This window comes from Hypanus sabinus, chromosome 5 (assembly GCF_030144855.1).
Source record: "Hypanus sabinus isolate sHypSab1 chromosome 5, sHypSab1.hap1, whole genome shotgun sequence".
NCBI lineage: Eukaryota > Metazoa > Chordata > Chondrichthyes > Myliobatiformes > Dasyatidae > Hypanus > Hypanus sabinus.
Window position 1 is genome coordinate 114,012,800 of NC_082710.1, and position 21,055 is coordinate 114,033,854.

The 21,055-nt window shown below is 42.1% G+C and overlaps 1 protein-coding gene across 7 annotated transcripts in view; it reads right to left on the minus strand.

Moving 5' to 3' along the window:
• Positions 1-21,055, minus strand: part of LOC132394341 (glypican-5-like) — an 855,183-nt gene that overhangs the window by 164,840 nt on the left and 669,288 nt on the right. Inside the window, exon 8 of one of the 7 annotated variants that reach the window (XM_059970373.1) lies at positions 6,717-6,800. The exons of the other annotated variants lie outside the window; for them this stretch is intronic. Coding sequence (XP_059826356.1) covers positions 6,745-6,800 — 56 coding nt within the window. The 3' untranslated portion in view covers positions 6,717-6,744. Of the gene's footprint in view, positions 1-6,716; positions 6,801-21,055 lie in introns of those variants that run through there. 7 annotated transcript variants of the gene reach the window in all.

The window sequence follows — 21,055 nt, forward strand, 5'->3', positions numbered from 1 at the left end:
ACAGAAATAAATCAAAGATGGCGTGCAACTGAGATGATAGAAAGGACAGGCAGGAGATGAGGCATAATCACAGCCAGTGGGATGAGTTACAGGGCAATAGAGGCGTGGTGCAGATAAAACAGAAAGCAACAAATACTGGACTGAAAGTGCTATATTTCAATGCATGCAGCAGAAAAAATAAAATGGACAATTTGGAAATTCAGCTGCAGATTGGCAAGTATGACGTTGTGGCCATCTCTGAAACTTGGCTAAAGGATGGCTGCCATTGGGAGCTGAACATCCAAGGATATACAGTGAATTGGAAAGATAGGTTAGTAGGTAGAGGGGGTGATGTGGCCCTGTGTATAAGAAATAATATTAAATGATTAGAAAGGGATGACATAGGACTGGAAGGTGTAGCATCTCTATGATTTGAATTAAGAAATGGCAAGAGTAAAAGGACCCTAATGGTAGTTGTATACAGGACTCCAAACAGCAGCTGGGAAGTGGATTACAAATTACAGATGAGATAGAAAAGGTATGTCAGAAGGGCAATGTCATGATAATTGTTGGGGATTTCAACATGAGAGTGAATTGGGAAAACCAGGCCAGTACTGGACCTCAAGAAAGAGAATTTGTAGAATGTCTAAGGAATGGCTTTTTAGAACAGCTTGCTGTTGAGCCCAATAGGGGATTGGATCTGCTAGGTTGGGTGTTGTGCAATGATCTGGAGTTGATAAGAGAGCGTAAGCTTAAGGAACCCTTAGGGAACAGTGATCACAATATTAACTTGTTTACTTTGAAATTTGAGAGGGAGAAACTAAATTGCCGGTATTTCAGTGGAATAAAGGAAATCACAAAGGCATGAGAATGGAACTGGCCAAAGTTGACTGGAAAGGGACACTAGCAAGGACAGCAGGGCAGCAATGGCTGGAGTTTCTCAGGTTCTGAAGGAAGCAGCTGCACAGATTGTGGAGGCATTAACAATAATCTTTTAAGAATCGATAGATTCTGGCATTGTACCCGATGAGTGGAAAATTGGAAATGTTATTCAGCTACTTAAGAAGGGTGGGAGGCAGCAGAAAGGAAACTATAGACCTGTCATCGGTGGTTGGGAAGTTGTTGGAATCGATAGTTAGGGATAAGATTATGGAGAACCTGCAAGCACATGGCAAGATAGGCACAATCAGCATGGTTTCCTGAAAGGAAAATCCTGCCTGACTAACCTACTGCAATTTTTTGAGGAAATGAGAAGCAGGGTATACAAAGGAGATGCAGTAGGTGTGGTGTACTTGGATTTTCAGATGGCCTTTGATAAGATGCCACACATGAGGCTGCTTAGCAATTTAAGAGCCTATGGAATTACAGGGAGGTTACCAGCATGGGTGGAGCATTGGCTGATCGGCAGAAAACAGAGAGTGGGAATAAAGGGATCCTATTCTGGCTGGCTGCTGGTTACCAGTGGAATTCCACACAGGGGTTGGTGTTGGGACTGCTGCTTTTTATGATGTATGTCAATGATTTGGACTATGGGATTAATGGATTTGTGGCTAAATTTGCCAATGATACAAAGATAGGTGGAGGAACTGGTAGTGTTGGGGAAACAGAGAGCCTGTAGAGAGACTTAGACAGTTTAGTGGAATGGGCAAAGAAATGGCAAATGAAATACAATGTTGGAAAGCATATGCTCATTCACTTTGGTGGAAGAAATAAACAGGCAGACTATTATTTAGATGGGGAGAGAATTCAAAATGCAGAGATGCAAAGTGAGATGACTTGGGCCCTTGTGCAGGATACCCTAAAAGTTAACCTCCAGGTTGAGTTAGTAGTGAAGAAGGCGAATACAATGTTGGCATTCATTTCTAGAGATATAGAATATAAGAGCAGGGATGTGATGTTGAGGCTCTATAAGGCCCTCGTGAGCCCACACTTGGAGTATTGTGTGCAGTTTTGGGCTCCTTATTTTATAAAGGATATACAGACATTAGAGACAGTTCAGAGAAGATTTGTGAGAATGATTCCAGGAATGAAAGGGTTACCATATGAGGAACGTCTAAACTCTTGGGCTGTATTCCCTGGAGTTCAGGAGAATGAGGGGGATCTCATAGAAACATTCCGAATATTAAAAGGCCTGAACAGATTAGATATGGCAAAGTTATTTCCCATGGTAGGGGAGTCTAGGCCAAGAGGGCATGACTTCAGGATTGAAGGATGTCCATTTAGAACAGAGATGCGAAAAATTACTTTAGTCAGAGGGTGGTAAATCTGTGGAATTTGTGCCTCGAGCAGCTGTGGAGGCCAAGTCATTGGGTGCATTTAAGGCAGAGATAGATAGTTTCTTGATCAGCCGGGGCATCAAAAGATATGGGGTGAAAGTAGGGGAGTGGGGATGGCTGGAAGAATTGGATCAGCCCATGACTGAATGGTGGAGCAGACTCGATAGGCTGAATGGTCTACTTCTGCTCCTATATCTTATGGTCTTAACTCAACAGGTAAGGCAGCATTCATGGAGGGAAATGAGCAGTTGTCATTTTGATGAAAGAATTTGACCCGAAACATTGACTGTTCATTTCCATCCATGCTGCTGACTGTCTGAGTTCCTCCATTATTTTGTGGCTGTTTATTGTGGAATGGTGCAGGTAGAAAATGACTACTTCTTACCTCCTTACAGGCAGAGACTGTTGTAGTGGGTGAGCAACTCTTCTTTTGCCACATTTGTCAGTGGTGACAATCTGCATAATAGCATGGTTTGCAAGGAATTTCAGGGGAGCAGCTTTTCAAAATAACAAGTTAACAATGGGGATATGGAGCCTTCTCTGCTGCTCAGTTGCGAAAAATGGGTATCTTCTCAGGAATTGCAGCTAGAGCATAAGAAGGCAATTGTTGTGCAGTGAAAACCATGGTAAAACTGGAAGAGGCTTTCTACTTTTAGAAGATCTGATAAAGCCATGATATTTCTTTGGCAAAGTCTAGGGCTATTGGCACAAGACACTTACAAAGATAATATCCTCTAACTAAGCCCACTCCTTGTTCGTTGTCACCCTGATAACAGTGCCCATTTATACCCCCAAGCAACAAGAACTGCTCGCACTTCTGACATCCTAACCACAGTAAAGCATCTGAAGTTGCATATCAGTGCTGCTAAACAAGGTACCAGAGGAAATAACAGCTGATTTCCGGAAATATTTTCAAAGAGGCGAGCTTTAAATAAAGGAGGAATTAGATAGCAAAGAAATTCCAGAGGTTAAGACCTCTTTAGCCCTCTATAACAGTTGTCAGTGAGGAAAAACTAAGTTCAGGGAGGGTGAACTTTCTCCTATTAGCTTGATTAGTCATGAAATCCATGGACAAAGTGGGAAATCAATGTATTCACTTTCTCACCTGGCTGTCTATGGACACATCCAGCATCAGGAAAGGGTAGACAGAAACGTGATCTTGATCACATGCCATAGAGTAGTACTCCCATTCCAGTATTCTGTTTCATTGCAGGAAACGCAAATTAATTTTGGAGACCATGTAAAACATCCTGATTATTCCATGCACACAATATAGAGAAATGAGGTCAAATTTCCATCAGTCGTCTCGAAATTTGGTGTAGATGCCACTACACCAGCAGCCAACACAGACAGAATACAGCCAATGTAAGGAGGTTGGAGGGAGGCTGAAGCAGAGGCTGGTAGGCAGTGAGTAGAAGCACTTAAAGGAAGGATGGTGGGCATATGGCAGCAAGTGCTGGTGGGTGGTAGATGAGGAAGAGAAACCAAGTTAAAATAGAAACCAGATAGAAAGGTATATGGGTGGTGGGCAAATGGGGGAGAGTGATACACTAAGGTTAGCATTATAAGGATGGAGAGGGATGGGGTGGAAGGGATGGAAAAGATGAACAAAGGGATAGAGTCTGGCTAAATTTCGGTAATGGGAAAGAAGCACGGGGGGTGGGGGTGAATGGAATATTCAGTGTTAATGCCATTGGGTTTTAGGCTAGCCAAGAACAACATGAGGAGCTGTTCTTCTTGTTTCCACTTGGCTTCATGGTGGCACTGGAGAAGGCTGAGCATAGACATTGCTGTGCAGCAGAAATGGAGGAACTGACTAAAGGAGGTAGTTGAGGTAGCGGTGGGCATCAGTAGGTTTATTGTAGGGCGGTTTTAGTTGGTACATATATGTTCCCAATGTAATCCTATGTTTCATACTTGACATGGTACACTTGGGAACATTACCAAACTGAACACATTCACCAGTTTGCCACAATGAAAATAATACATATGTTAACTGCATACCTCTCAGTCTCCACCCTGACCACTGAAATTGATAAAGAAATATATTCATTTTCAGGCAATAACTGAAGCTGCTTTCCCATGATTTACTGTATGAATGACTTCTGCATCTTACGGACATTAAACAAACTACTAACACTATGGATACCATGAATGAACTGCTATAGTGCTTTGATGCTGTAAACATTGTACAAAATTCATATAAAATCTATTTCCAATCTTTCATAAACTACAGATGTTCTTTTACTATTCTGACTAGACGAAGCACTCCTCTGCTGGTCTCCAGTAGGAGTACGATGTTGAAAAGTACCACAGCTGACAGCATTTTCAGGCCATTTGTGGTTTCAGCCAGTTTTTATCCTGGAACAGCTCATCATAATTTATCACATTAATCTCGGGGTCACGTTGCCGATGGCCGTTGGCAGGGCCATCTTAATACACTCGGCAGAGGATGGTGCTCAGAGAAGCTATGCCGGAGGGGATGGTCGTCGGCTCGGAGGTTCGAAGGACTCGGAGTCCGCTGCAGTTAGGTCGCTTTCGGTGTGTGCTGCGTCTGCAAGGCTGGGTTCGACGGAGCTTTCATTGTGTGCTGCGTCTGCGAGGCTGAGTCGGGTGGCGCCATGGAAGTCCATAGTGGGGGAATTCCCTTCTGCCGCCGGCATGGGATGGCGAGTCTTACGGGACCCTGGGGACTTGTGGAAACTGTGTGGTGGTTTCTTTTGAATTTATAGTCCTTTAACATCTTGGACTATTTTTACTGCGCCCATGATCTGTTTTTTTTTAATCAATTATGCTATTGTTTGCACTGTTGTAACTATATGTTGTAACTGTATGGTTGTGTGCAGGTCTTGTAGCTTTAGTTTTTGATCTTGTTTGTCTGGTGGATTTGGAGCTCCTTTCTGGGACACGCGCTAAGAAGGTAGCGCGATATTAATACGCAGCAGCCTCTCTGGACTCTGGATTGGGGATTGCCAAACGTTATGTGGATTTTCTGGTGTAGTCTGTTTTGTCATATGCTTTTGTGATATCATTCTGGAGGAACTTTGTCTCATTTTTTAACTGCATTGCATTTGTGGTTTCTAAATGACAATAAACTGAATCTGAATAATCTAAGAGTTCATTTACAGGGCATATTTTCAGTACAGGCCTCCTCTTAGACTCAGATGTTTTGAAGCATTTCTTCATTAAGATCCCACCTGTGACTTTATATTTTCATTAAATAAATCAGCTTCACTGTTTTTGTATGTTCCCCAAGCCACAGCAATATGCTATATACAGTGTATGGAAAGGAAGTGTTGACAATAACTAATTACAGTTTACCTTTTGTTTACCATGTAGGGGAATTAATAAGGCAATAACACTGATGAAATAGGATTTCCACTCAATGAAAAACAAAATAAACTGCCAATGCCGGGAATCTGAAAATAAAAAGACAGAAAATGCTGGAACATCTCAGCAGAAAAAGTAAATTTTCACTGAGTGTAAATCCCAATCCAAGTTTCAACAAACCTAATGGTAAATTTATTGACACTTCACAGAAATGGAACGTTGGAAGATGAAACATTACAAATAAATCAAATGTATTTAACTTTAGGGTCTGACTTGAGGAATTTTAAGATTGTGTGACAGATAATTAGCAAGTGGTTTTTGAGTAATACCCAACCAAAATTGTTAAAATGCCTTGTAGTAGGCTTTGGTTACATTCAATATGGTAATCTGCTTGAACAAATGTTCTCTGAAAGAGATTTTGTAGGAAAATATTGCCAATCACTGCTGCCATCTAGAAGTTGCTGACAGCACTTTTCAAGAGCATGTTCCTTTGCATCTCCGTTTAGGAGAGTGCTTAGCGGTAGGGATTCCTTATCACTGAATCTGCGAGTTCAGACTTGGTGCAAAAATAGCAGCTTCATTCATTTTGCTCATTAGAGGTCTATGACCACTGGGGTTCTGGAAGAATCAGTGCTGGAATCCACCATTGATGCTGCCCCACCTGCATGTCCTCCATGTTCCACACATCTGCCCTCACCCCATCCTCTCATGCCATAACAGGGATAGGGTTCTCCTTATCCTTACCCAGTACACTGTGACCATCTGTATCCAGTACACCATTCTCCATAATCTCGGCTATCTCCAATAGGATCCCACCACTAAGCACATCTTCTCCCCCTACACCCCCTCAACAGCACTGTCTACTTACCTAGGGATCACTCCCAATGTGACCCCCTTGTCCAGCTTCCCCTTCCACTGATCTCCCTCCTGACTTTATCCCTGCAAACATGGCAAGAGCCACACCTGCCCCGAAACATCCATTCAAGGCCCCAAGCACTCCTTCAGGGGAGGTGAAACCACCTATGAGTCTGTCAAAGTCATTTATTGTATCCGGTGCTCCCGGTGTGACCTCCTCTACTTCAGCGAGACCTGACATAGACTGAGGAGCCACTACATTGAGCACTGTCACTCCATCCACCACAAAAAGCCATCTCCAATTTCAACTTGACTTCCCGTTCTCAGTCCGACATGTCCTTGCGTGCAGATGCTTATCCCCTGAAAATGGCAACAGAAGATGAAAGGGAGGTTAAAAAAAAGAGTATGGCATACTTGCATTCATCATTCAGGGCACTGAGTATAAAAGTTGGGTAGGCGTGCAGCAGCTGGAAAAAACTTTGGCCAAATTTGGAATATCATGCGCCATCCAATTGTCACACTATAGGAAGGATATAAGCACTTTGGACAAAGTGCAGCAGATGGTGCCCAGATTGTCATGCTTTAGCTCTAAGGAGAGGGTGGACAGATTTGGATTGTATTCTCTGTAGTGCTGGAGGCTATTGTTTCGTGTTTTCATTGTATTTAACATTTACGGTTGCCCAGTCCCCTGTCAGCATCATTCCAGAGCTAACTATTGATCAAAAGTTGAAACAGACTTGCCAGTTAATTACTGTAGCTGCGAGAGAGCATTAAAGTTTATGTGTTCTTCAGTGGCTGTCTCCACTGCCAGATCTGCAGTGAATTTCCATCATCAGCAGTGCTCAGATCAGGAATGCAGAAGAAGAACCTTTGTTGGTAATTTAGAATCATGGAATTGTGGTAGGGGACAGTATCACATCTGACCCAAGAAATCTGTGCTAGCTTTTATCCAATCAACCTCATTCCCCTGCTCAATATTTCAAAACATTAACCAATTCTCTATTAACATCACAAATTAAGTTGCATCCTGCAGAACTTTCAGGCTGTGTATTTCAGATTGTAAATGCTTGCTGCATTAAACAGCTTCTCTCATTTTACCACTGACATTTGCCAAAATACTTGAACTCCATCTCATCCCTGTCATTAACTCCTTCGCTAATTCTCTTATTTATCTTTGCAAATAAAATCCTTCATTCCTAGAAACATGAAAGTTAGCATTTTGCATACCTTCAGCAGTGCCATCCTTGGGTTGAACATTATCTTCTTATATCTTATAGGAGTGGAGTATTTTACCCAAAAGGAATCTCAACTCCTATCTTGTTTACTAACTTCTCTACTCATGACTTGCTGTCCTGTGCAGGAACACTAAGCGCCTCTGGTGCTGGACCCCTTGTGACCATTCGGTGTATACTAACTCTTCCAGCCAAACTGTAGCACCTCAGTTCTCTCTGCCATATTTCTACTTACTCCAACCAACCATGTCTATACGTAAATCAATACACACAAGATACTGGAGGAACTCAGCAGGTCAGGCAGCATCTTTGGAAATTAATAAACAGTCGACATTTCAGGCTGAGACCATTCCTCAGGACTGGAGGGGAAGGGGGAAGATGCCAGAATAAAAAGGCGGGCGAGAGAAAGGAGGATAGCTAGTAGGGGATAGGGGAAGCCAGTTGGGTGAGAAAGGTAATGGGCTAGAGAGGAAGGAATCTGATAGGAGGGAAGGGAGAAAGGGAAAGACCCAGGTGGAGGTGATAGGCAGGCGAGAAGAGGTAAGAGGCCAGACTGGGAAATATAGAAGAGGAGAGGGGTGGGAATTTTTTTACTGGAAGAGAAGATCAATACTCATGACATAAGATAGGAGGCTTTCCGGATGGAATATAAGGTGCTGCCCTCTACCCTGAGGGTGGCTTCATCGTGGCACAAGATGAGTCTATGTATATACGTACTTGGAGTCTCTCTCACTGTTTAATGCATTTCCATTACGACATCAGGCATAAATGTTGACACTTTACCCTGTATAGCCATGTCATTAATATATATCATAGATCACCTGTAACTATACAATCTTAATGATCTCATATTTGTGGTCAAGGTCAGGAGAAATGGCAACAAACCCCATTTACCATCACTTTTTTGTTTCGTTCCTGTTCCAACAGGTAAAAGCACAACATTTACAATCACTTAAATCTTTTGAATGTCAAACGTGTCAAGCAGACTCACTGACACTCTTCTTCTCCTGCAGATTTCGCATTCTTGCAAAAACATAGTAACAAATCAAAAGTGGGTTGAGAATGCCTATCAGTTCCTTTGATTCATGCAGAGTGTGAATCATAGGATTGAAATCACAGAGCTAGCAGCTGGCAATAGGTTGGAGACTTTGAGTATCTGATCTGTATCCCATCTGGCAATCTGATGTAGAGAGAGATCTAGGGGTGCAAGTCAACAGCTCCTACAAAGTGACGAGACAAGTGGATGGGGTGGGGGGGGGGAAGGTGGTGCATAGCACCACTTGTTGAGGCAAGTACAAATGCAATGTTTGACAGGTACATGAATAGGACTAAGCAGCTAAATGAGACAACTTCAGTAAGATGCCATGGTCAGCAGATTGGCTGACTGGCAGAAGGCAAAGAATGAGAATAAAGAGGGGGCATTTGGCTGCCTGTGACCAGTGGTGTTCTGCGGGCACAGCATTGGGACTGCTTCATTTCTCGTTAGATGTCAATGATTTGGATCAGGAACTGATTACTTTGTGGCCTAATTTGCCGATGATACGAATATAGGTGGAGTGGCAGGAAGTGTTGAGGAAATGGAGAGTCTGAGAAAGTCTTAGACAGGTTAGGAGAATATGGAAAGAAGTGGCAGATGGACTATAGTGCAGGGAAGTGTATGGCCAAACACTTTGGTAGAAGGAATAAAGGCATAAACTATTTTCTAAACGGGGAGCAAATTCAGAAATCTGAAGTGCAAAGGGACCTGTGAGGCCTTGTGCAGAATTCCCTAATGGATAACTTGCAGGTGGTAAGGAAGGCAAATGCAATGTTAGCATTCATTTTGAGAGGACTAGAATACAAAAGCCAAGCTTTATAACACATTGGTCAGACCTCACAGCTTTCAGCTCCTTACCTAAGAGAGGATGTGCTGGAATTGTTGAGCATCCAGAGGAGTTTTACAAGAATGATCTGGGGAATGAAATGGCTCTGGGCTTGTATTCAAAGGAGTTCATAAGAAGGAGGGAGGGATATTAGTGAAACATTGAATATTCAAAGGCCTAGATAGAATGGACCTGGAGAGGATATTCCCAAAAGTGGAGGAGTTTACGACCAGAGGGCACCTTACCGCCACCCCCCTTACCACCATTCAGGGCCCCAAACAGTCCTTCCAGGTGAGGCAACACTTCACTTGTGAGTCTGTTGGTGTCATTTATTGCATCCGGTGCTCCCGGTGGGGCCTCCTCTACATCGGCGAGACCTGACGCAGATTGGGGGACCACTTCGTCGAGCACCTCCGCTCCGTCCGTCACAATAGACAGGAACTCCCGGTTGCCCCCCACTTCAACTCTGCTTCACATTCCGTTTATCTTTTCAAATATTTTTATTATTATTATTATTATTAAAAAATAGCACAAGTACATCAAAGTAACAACACTTACAATGCCTCAAAAAAGAAGAAATTATCTTAAGGATTGAAAGTTTTTGTGAATTAAAAAAACACTACTAAACAAGAAAAGTGAGGGAAAAAAAAAGAAACCCATTGGGGGTACAACCCCGGAGTCATGCATCATACAGAAAGCTTCTAAAAATAAACATCAAACTGCCAACAAGAAAAAAAAGATATATCAAAAAAAATTTACATTTAGATCGTGGAGGAAATCTATCAGTTAACTGAAATTATAATAATGAGCAAATGATCCCCATTTCTTCTCAAAATCAAATAAAGGTTCAAAGGTTTGACTTTTAATTTTCTCCAAGCTAAGACACAGCATCACTTGAGAGAACCATTGTGACAAAGTAGGAGCTGATATATCCTTCCATTTCAACAAGATGGCCCTCCTAGCTATCAATGTAACAAACGCAAGCTGCTTTACATTCCCATTCGGATATGTCCATACATGGCCTCCTCTACTGCCATGATGAGGCCAAACTCAGGTTGGAGGAGCAACACCTCATATACCATCTGGGTAGTCTCCAGCCCCTTGGTATGAAGATCGAATTCTCCAAATTCCGGTAATTCCCTCCCTCTCCCTTCCCCCATCCCACTTTCACTCTGCCTCCTCTTCCAGCTGCCTATCACCTCTCTCATGATTCTGCCTTCTACTACCCATAGTACTTTCCCCTTACATTGCTTCTTCACCTTTCCTGCCTATCCCCTCCCTACTTCCCTTCCCCCACCACTTGATTTTCCTCTGATTGGTTTTTCACCTGGCACCCACCAGTGTTCTCCTCCCCGCCCTCCCTCCGCCTTCTTTATAGGGCCCCTGCCCCCTCCTTCTTCAGTCCTGACGAAGGGTCTCGGCCCGAAACGTTGACTGCTTGTTTCCACGGATGCTGCCCGACCTGTTGAGTTCCTCCAGGGTGTTGTACATGTTGATTTGACCACAGCATCTGCAGAGTACTTAGTGTTTACATTTCTACTTGAGTGTGTTGTGTGACTTGGTAAAGTCTTGGTATTCTGGAGTTGGTAAAGTTCCCACTATTAACTTCCCTTGCAAGCTAGGGCATTAGAGGTTTCCCTATGATGAGCAGAGAATTTCCACATTGTTGGCATTCATTTGGAAAATGGACTCAGCAACAAGTATCAGGTAAGTATTGATCTTCAATTCAAATAGTCATTTGCGAGGCAGCTTGTATGATAGAGTGCTTAGTGGTGAATGAGGTAGAACATTCACAGAAGCCAGAAGAGAGTTTTTCTCAATGTTTTCAGAGCTGCACTCACAGAGGTAAAAGTAGTTTTACCCATCTTTTGAATTATGATACATGTCTCCATTAATCCTGACTAATGCATTATGAACCTAGAGCTAATTTCACACACTATTACAGCTGCAATAATTAAGTATCTGTTTTGGGTAATTGTTCAAGGAACAAAAATCATAAAATTGTTATGGCAGTGAAGAGGGGCGTTCAACACACTGATCTACCTATGTCTGGTAGGATAATCTCATCAATCCATTCCCCTGCTCCTTCAGCTCATTCCTATAAGTTATTTTATCCCAAATAACAATCCAATTCCCTTATAATGCTTTTAATAGTGGTAACGAGAAGGTGATAGTGTCTTTAAGGCTCCAACCTTCAGCATAGCATCATAGGACCTTCTGCTCACTGTGTTGTACAAATTATAGAGATTTGTTGACTTAATCCGACGTGACCCTTGGAATAAAAGCTGATGCTCTCCTGACCTCTAATACAGCTCAGTTCTTCACCCACAAGGAGCACAGACACTAGAAAGCCAATGATTCCATCAATCCTCTACAAACCCAACAGGCTTGAATTTCATAAAAACACAAAATGCTGGCAGAATTCAGCAGGCCAGACAGCATCTATGGGAGGAGGTAGTGACGACGTTTCGGGCCGAAACCCTTCATCAGGAGTGAAGTAACATGGGATGGTCGAGGGGGGATAAGAAGTGGGGGGAGGGATGAAGTAGAGAGCTGGGAAGTGACAGGCTGGAGGGAAATGGGCTAGGGGGAAGGTGAAGAATTATGGGAAAAAAAAGAGAAAGAAAGGTAGGGCTGGGGGGAGATTATAGTGGGGGGGGGGGGGGAAAGAGAGAGAAAGAGAACCAGACTAAAATTATAGATAGGGATGGGGTAAGGGGGGGACAGGGTTATCAACGGAGGTCTGTGAGTTGAATGTTCATGCTGGCATTCATGCAGGCTTGAATTTCAGATCATAACTAATATGTTCTTCCTGAGGATGTTTCTGCAAGCATATTGTGTTGTGAAGGAGAAATGCTGAGGTTTCCATTTGATCCAAACTATTATTACCAGACCCTACATTGGCATAATAGTTACTTGTTATCTACTTTTCTAAGTTGAACTGGGTCAAGGTCTTGTCATATTTCTTCACAACAAAGGTAGAAGCTATTTAACCCGTCAGTCACAATCTTTCCTAATAATTTTTTTTTCTGACACATGACCACCGACTCTTCTCTAACTCAATTTCTCCTACTTAAACTAGGGTCATATACAGTCTCTAATGAAACTACATCCCTTTAGATCCGAGATGACAAGGAATTTCTTTAGCTGGAGGGTGGTGAATCCATGGAATTTATTGTCACAGATGCCTGTGGAGGCAAAATCATTGGGTATATTTAAAGCAGAAGTTAATAGGTTCTTGAGTAATAAGGACACAAAAGGATGTGGGTAGAAGGAAGTAGAACGGGGTTGGGATGGATAATAAGTGAGCTTTAATGAAATGGCAGAGCAGATTTGATGGTCAATATGACCCAATTTGCTCCTATATGTTATGGTCGTAGAAGCACATCTTTGGGAGGTGTGAGGAAATGGCAGTGCACAGGAGAAATGAATAGCCACAGGGAGAGTATACTGCATTTCAGTAACAATGCTAGTGTTTTTGTAACATGGTCTAGCAGAACTATTGAATATTATAGCTATTATTCAGTTTTTAACGTAATATCTGGACAGGATTTTGCTCTTCATTACAATCCGTGTCCTCCCCCTTCCAGCTTCTCCTTTTCCTAATGTCCTCTTCTTTCCCCTTTCCTCTTCCCCTCCTGTATTCTCCTCTTTGACCCTGTCTTCCTTTATTATCTTCTTCTTCTCCTCCAATTTTCTCCTCTCCTTTTCCCCAACCACCTCCCTTTCTTCTTCTTCCTCTTATTACGTCACAATGAGCTAAGCTTATGTGCATCTAAGATGAAATTTTATATCATATAGCATAAGAACTTCTCTTAAGAGCTCCATAGACCAGTCAGAGTTATTCTGAAAATTCTTAGCTAAGATATACTACTCATACTCACAACTAAGTTATTGTTAGCCCCATGAGTACACTTATAATTGTTCTTCCTTGTAAGACCAGGGGACTGGAATGGAGCACCAAGGAGAGTCCTGGTCTCGAAGAGTCATCAGTTCACTAAGCCAAGTGCCTGGAATGTATCAGGATCAGGGACTACTCAGAATTAATATTCCATGCAAACTTTTATTAGCAGTCGTACACAACTTGTATTTTGATGGGTGCTGCTGTAGTTGTCTTATGTGCAGCTTGAAACTTGATGTGTATAATTTATCATCTTGAATCCCTGGTATCCTCATAAATGATGCCAAGTCTTAAAATGAATGTGGCAGCTAGTCATCCAAAAGCACATTTTATGAATAAATTGGTAAAATGATCAATTAGTTTATTATTGTCACATATACTGAGGTACAGTGAAAGACTTGACTTAAATACCATTCATTCAAATCAATTCATTACAGCAGTGCTTTTATGAAGAATAATGTGCAGACAAAATGCAGTGCAGGTAGACAGTAAGATGCAAGGTCACAACAAGGTAGAATGTGAGGGTAGGAGTCTATCTTATCATGCAAGGAAATCAGTCAATAGTCTTATGACAGTACTGGAAGCTGTCCTTGAGCCTGATGGTATGTACTTTCAGGCTTTTGTAACTTTTGCCCGATGGGGAGGGGGAGAAGAGGGAATGTCTGGAATGGGTGGGATCTTTGAATATGTTGGCTGCTTTACTAAGGCCGTGAGAACTGTAGGCATTAAAGCACAGCTAATGAGCTTGGTACTATGTTTTCCTAAAGATTACAACAGAATATGCCTTCTAGTGTGAAGTACACGAAACACAATTCAACAATCAAAATAGCCTTTATCTTACAGGAAGCTCTCAACATGCAAAGCTACTATTTCTGAAATCATCCACGTAATTTTCATCAAAATTACAGCATTTCTTAGTTGATCAATTATTTTCACACCTAGGAAGACTACTTCATATCCTAATCCTCACACAAGTTAATCTGAATTCAATATTCCCAATTGAGGATAAATCCTGAGTTCCCGTTCTACAGTAGAGACAAAACAGGCTGAAAAGGGGTAGAAAACCTGTGTGATTGACATGGATGAAACTATATTTTCATAAACATATTTTTACAAATACAGGACAGTTAAGAAATAACTATCAAAACCTGAAAGTATGCAAATCAACTTCAGGAAAAACTGGATTTTCACAAGAAATTTAAAGTAGAATGGCCACTTTTATATATGGCATTCAATTATTAGTCCTTATTTCAAAACTTTTAAATGTATGTTTAACAGTATGAAGCAAAATTCAAAAGGGAACATACTTGCAAAGGATATCTGGTATAAAGTTAGTACATTTTTATTGTGTCATTCTATTCATAGATAAAAAAGCTTAATGAAACTATACAAAATATTTATAAATGGCATAAAATGTTTACCTTAGTTAGCAATAGTTATCTTAGTTGTCCAGTATAAAACACCTAGAAGGACGAAGGAAGCACGGAATGAGGAAGAGGCAAATGAGAACAGCAGCTAAAGATGTGGCTGAATTCCAAACCATGGTAAGAGACAAAGAAGTGGCAGTTCCGTCTCAGTCCTGCTCCCCAGACCTGGAATAGCTGGCAGTCAAGTGTTGTCCATTCTATTTGTCGAGGGAATTCTCCGCTATCATCCTGGAGTTTGCTGTACATTCCAGACCCTGGCAGAAGTCAAGCTGGCACTGGAGCAAATGACCACTGTGATGAGCAGTCATGAGATACAAGATGCATTTCCAATCACATTGCAGAATTTAATGAAGTCAGGTTGAAGAAATCTCTGCCAGATAACCACCAACATGTCAGTGCAGAACCAACGGAGCCAACACAGTTGATCATTGTTACCATCCATCAAGACAACACTTAGTGTGCCATCCCACAGTTGCATTTTGGCAAGTCCAATCACCTGGCTGTACTTCTACTCCCAAAGAATAACCAGAGACTGAGGACTGCAGCAACAGTTGTGAAAACAGCCACGTTATGAAGAACATTTATAGCACTGCTTTCAATTGGTGGATGGACCATGTTCAGGGATTTATTAGTGAATGAATATGTCACTACTGTCACTGACTTCATCAAGACCTACATGAATGAGTCTGTGCCTTTGAGAACACACTGAGTCTTCACAAACCAGTGGCCCTGGACATATCAAGAGATTCGCAGACTGCTGAGGGTTAGGTTGTGGAGTTCAAGGCTGCTGATTCAGAACCCTACAAAAATTCCAAGTACACCCTACTGAAGACTCCATGTGGTTAGAGATTCAACTGGATGCATGACAACTGTGGCAGAGTTTGCATGCTATCACTTCCTAAAAGGCGAAACCTAATAGCTTAAGTAACAGTGATGCTTCACTCCCAAATAAGCTCAGTGTCTTTTATGCAGGCTTTGAAAACAGGAATAGCACAATGCCTGCACAAATCCCCACAGCATCTTTCAGCCCCGTGATCTCTGTCTCAGAGGCTGATATCAGAATATTTTTCAAGAGGGCGAAACCTTCCAAGGAGTCAAGATTTAATAGTGTATCTGACCAGGCATCATCAACTTGTGCCAACCACCTGGCTCGGGTTTCCAAAGAGATTTTCAACTATGCCTGCTTCATAAAGGCATGAATCATACTAGCACCCAGGAAGAGCAGAGTGAGCTGCCTCAATGATTGTAGCCTGGTAGCACTCACATCTTCTGTGATGAAGTGCTTTGAGAAGATTGTCATGGCTAGAATCAACTCTTGCCTAAGCAAGGACTTGGACCTACTGCAATTTGCCTATCATCACAATAGGTCTACAGTGGATTCAACCTCACAAGCACTCCACTTATCTTTGGAGCACCATGACACACATCAGGCTGCTATTTATCAATTACAGCTTGGGTTTTAACACTATCATCTGCTCACTACTCGTCAAAAAGCTTCGAAATCTGGACCTCCGTACCTTCCTCTGCAACTACTAAAATGCTGCAATTACTGATGGTTAAGTACAGGTCCTATACCATTTAAGTTTGCTGCTAACACCACTGACGTTGTCAAATAGAAAGTGATGACAAATTGGTATATAGGAGGATGATTGAAAATCTGGTTGAAGGACAGCACGACAACATTTAACGTTAGCAAAACCATTAACAAGATGATGCCCATGTACAATGCTCCATCGGTCAGCATCTGGAAAGATCATGAAACCAGGTATTTCTCTTCTTTTATGTCTTTTACATTTGTTTTTCATCTTGAATGTGAATCTGGAACCGTTGGAGCCTGTGATGCACAGTCTGGAGATCATTTGGGTGTTCCAGTGCTCTGCAGTCTCCCAGAGGATCCCAGGAGGCAGAGGCAATGTATGTAAACCTCATGGCAAGGAGGCTGAGAGTTGATGCTCGACTCCATTTTGCCGATTAAAGAGATCAGGGAGATTGAAACATTGAAGTGAATGTGGAGGATAAGCAGTGGTTGCCTGTCTTTTGATTGCTGGTGGGATTGCTCTGCTAGGGAGAGGGGAGACTGCCTTTTGATCACCTGGAGTTCGCTCTGCTACAGACTAGTAAAGACCTGTCGCCGTGCCTGGAGAATGTTACCCTGGTTTTCTGCGTTTTGGATATAGGCTTGGACTATAGTTTTTTTTTCAGACTTGTAGTTTTTGTAAGTGGGCACCACGGTCATGTAGTGGTTAACTCAATGCTATTACAGATCGGGGCATCAGAGTTCAGAGTTCAATTCCAACATCATCTGTAAGGACTCTGTATGCCCTCCCCGTTAAATGCATGAGTTTCCTCCGGGAGCTCCAGTTCCCTCCCAGAGTTCAAAGATGTACCGGTTGGAAGGTTAATTGGTCATTGTAAGTTGTCCCATGATCAGTCTTGGGTTAAATTGGGGGTTGCTGGTTGTGTGGCTCAAAGGGCTGGTAGAGCCTATTCCACACGGTATCACAATAAATAAATGAATGCCATTGCAAGGAAAACACAACAGTGCCTGTACGTTCAAAAGTTTCAAAGATACATTTAACGTCAGAGAAATGTGAACAACATACATTCTGAAATGCTTTTCCTTTGCAACCATCCACAAAAAACAGAGGTGTACCCCCAAAGAATGAACGACAGTTAAATATTAGAACCCCAAAGCCCCCCCAGCTCCCTTCCCTCCCACGAGTAAGAGGCAGCAAGCAATGATCCCCCTCCCCCACCAGCAAAAAAAAAGCATCGGCACCCACCACTGAGCACTCAAACGTGAGCGAACAACAGCAAAGACACAGACTTGCAGTTACCCCAAAGACTACTCTTAGAAGTTTGCGCAGATTCAGCACGGCATCTAAAATTCTGACAAACTTCTATAGATGCACAATGGAGCATTTATAGTGGAGAGTATCCTGACAGGTTGCATCACGGCCAGTTATGGAAACAGCAATGTCCAATGATTACTACACTTCACTGACAATCAACACAGGCACACTTCAAGGCTGTGTGCTTCACCCATTACTCTACTCTCTCTACATTTATGACCGCGTGGCTAAGTACAGCTCAGTGGGGCAATTCTAGACCAATCCTGAATCTTTGAAGGATGCTTGACCACTGTGGCAGACCTTGAATGCTATCACCTCCTACAAAGTAAAACCAAGCGACTCCGAGAGCTCCTGACGACCCTGTGATTTCAGTCTTTAAGGCTGATGTGACAGCATCCTTTACAGGGGTGAACCCATGGAAAGCATCCAGCCCAGACAGGGTACCTGCCCAAGTAATAAGGACCTGTGTTGATCAACAAGCTAGAATGTTCACTGAGATCTTCAGCCTCTTGCTTCAGCAGTCCGGGGTGCTCATCTACTTCAAACAGGCTTCAATTATACTGGTAACCTGCCTCAATGACTATCATCCAGTAGCACCTACATCCACTATGATGAAGTGCTTTGAAAGTATATCAATTCCTGCCCAAGGAGTAATTTAGATCTGCTCCAATTTGTCTACTGTCATAACAGGTCAACAGCAAATACCATTTCAGTGGCTCTTCATTCAACCCTGGTACTTCTGGACAGCAAAGATGAACTTTATCAACTGCAGCTTGCCATTCAATACCATCACCCCCTCAAGCTAATCAATAAGCCTCAAGACCTTGGCTTCAATACCTCCTTGTGCAACTTGATTCTCAGTTTCCTCACTTGCAGACCCCAGTTAGTTCAGACTGGCAACAACATCTCTTCCACAATCTCTATCAGCACAGGTGCACCACAAGGCTGTGTGCTTGGCTCCCTGCTCTACTCTCTCTACACTTATGACTGTGTGGCTAAGCATAACTCCTATACCATATTCAGGTTTATTGGTAGCATCACTGTAATTAGTCAAATCAAATGTGGTGACAAATCAGTATATAGAAGGAAGGCTGATCATTTCCACAATAAGCTCTCACTCAATATCAGCAAAACCAAAGACCTGATTATTGACTGCAGGAGGAGGAAACCAGTGGTCCATGAGCTAGTCTTCATCTTTAAATTACTCCGTGTTATCATTTCTTATTCCTGTTCTGACCCATATCGATTCTTGTGCCAAGATGAGACCACCGTCAATGGGAAGGACCATGTCCTACATCTTGTCTGGGTATGTTCCAACCTGATGGCATGAATTTTGATTTCTCCTTCCAGAAAACAAGTTCCACCTCCACTTTCTCTATTCCCCAATCAGATCTTTCAGTTCTTCTCACCTCCTTCTTACTTCCCCCAGGTCCCCTCCTCCTTCCTTTTCTCCTATTGTCCACTATCCTCTCCTATCAGGTTCTTTCTCCTCCAGCCCTTGACCTTTCCTACCCACTCAGCTTCACCTATCACCTGCCAGCTAGCCTCTTTCCCCCACCACCTTTGTATTCTGGCATCTTCCACTTTCCTTCTCAGCCCTGAAGAAGGGGCTTGGCCTGAAACATCAACTGTTTTCTCTGACCTATTGATGCTACCTTGCCATTTGAGTTCTGTGTGTGTTGCTGAAAATTGTAGACTTAGCTGTTTCCATCTGGGGGGCAACCCTCTCCACCATTACGTGCATCTGCAAGAGAAGGCAGCATCCATCATGAAACATCTTTACTGCCTGTGACATGCCCTCTTTACGTTCCTACCCTTGAAGAGGTGGTACCAGAGCCTAAAGATCCACATTCAACATTTTAAAAACAGCTTCATCTGATCTCCTCTCGTATTTCTAAATGGTCCACGATCAATGAACAGTACCTTTTGTCTTTTGCACTATTTATTTATTCTCATAACTAATAGTAATTGTTGTGTCTTACACTCTGCTGCTGCCACAGAACAACAAATTTCATGACCTATGTTGTGATTCTGATTCTGAAAGGACAATAATACAAACCACAGGACAGAGTTAAATCAGTCTGCCGGAGCGAATGATTCACCTGTGGGTTTTCAGCAAAGAGGTAGCCATGAGACACAACTATCATATTATGAGTACAATCCCAAAAATATGCAACAATTTGATTTTGCTAAATTAGTATCAACACATTCAAAGTAATCAGTAAGGTTTTCACCCTAGCATCATAAAAAGCTTTAATTTCTCTTAATTATTTCTCAATAATGGCTCTTTACACAAGGTAACGTTGGACTCAGAAGGACAACTGAAAAATTATGGAGTGCCTTACGGAAGGAATTACAGTGATTTTAATTGGGTAGTCCAATGGAACAGCCAGTCAAGTTGCTGCCTCACAGCTCCAGTGACAAAAATTCAATCCTGACCTGTCTGCAAGAAGTTTGCTTACTCTTCCTGTGAATGGACACTGAAACCATGTACTTCACTACCTTTTTTATTTATGTTTTTGTTATACTTATTTAATGTAACTATTTGATATACTGCACAGTATATACTTACTATAATTCAGTTTTTTTTTCCCTTTATTGTCATGTATTGTACTGTTGCCACATAGTTAACAGATTTCCCAACGTATGGTGGTGATATTAATCCTGTGTAGTGTTCTCGCACAGGTGTAAAAGAACTCTGAACTAAGCACGAAGCATAAACCAATCAATGAGGCATTCCCAGTAAGATTAACCGTTTACTGTTCACTCTTACACATTAACGTATGGTGAAAACTGTTGATAAAACAATACAAAATATATACAGTATTTGTTTCCTTCTTGACATCACATTTACATCATAAATACTTGCAAAAGTAAAACTACAACAACTATATTACATTAAAGTGAAACATATAGTCAGAATCTACCTACGCCATCGACTGGCTTTAAATACACTTCAACACAACTATCCTCAACTCTTTAAATAACAAAAAATATAAACTTTATCAACCATCATTACTTTTAACAGAATCAGCGTTAACGTTTTTAATTCAACATATCGATTATCTCATGAACTTACGGCGTTGCTTCACTAATGTTTCTAGTGCGTAGAAAGAAAACTTCTCTCGCGCTGATCCTGCACACACAAGCCCCCTCCTTCCCGTTTCTCCAAACTGGTATTTTCCCACAAGACGTGGCGAAACCAGGTGTGACGACATCGCATGCCGCGATATATCACAGGCAACGAATTTACTTTAAACAACCTTAACTTTAACTAGAAAACGATAACAAACGAATCACTAAAGCAAAAATATACTGAACAAATGCCTTGAAGGCAACAC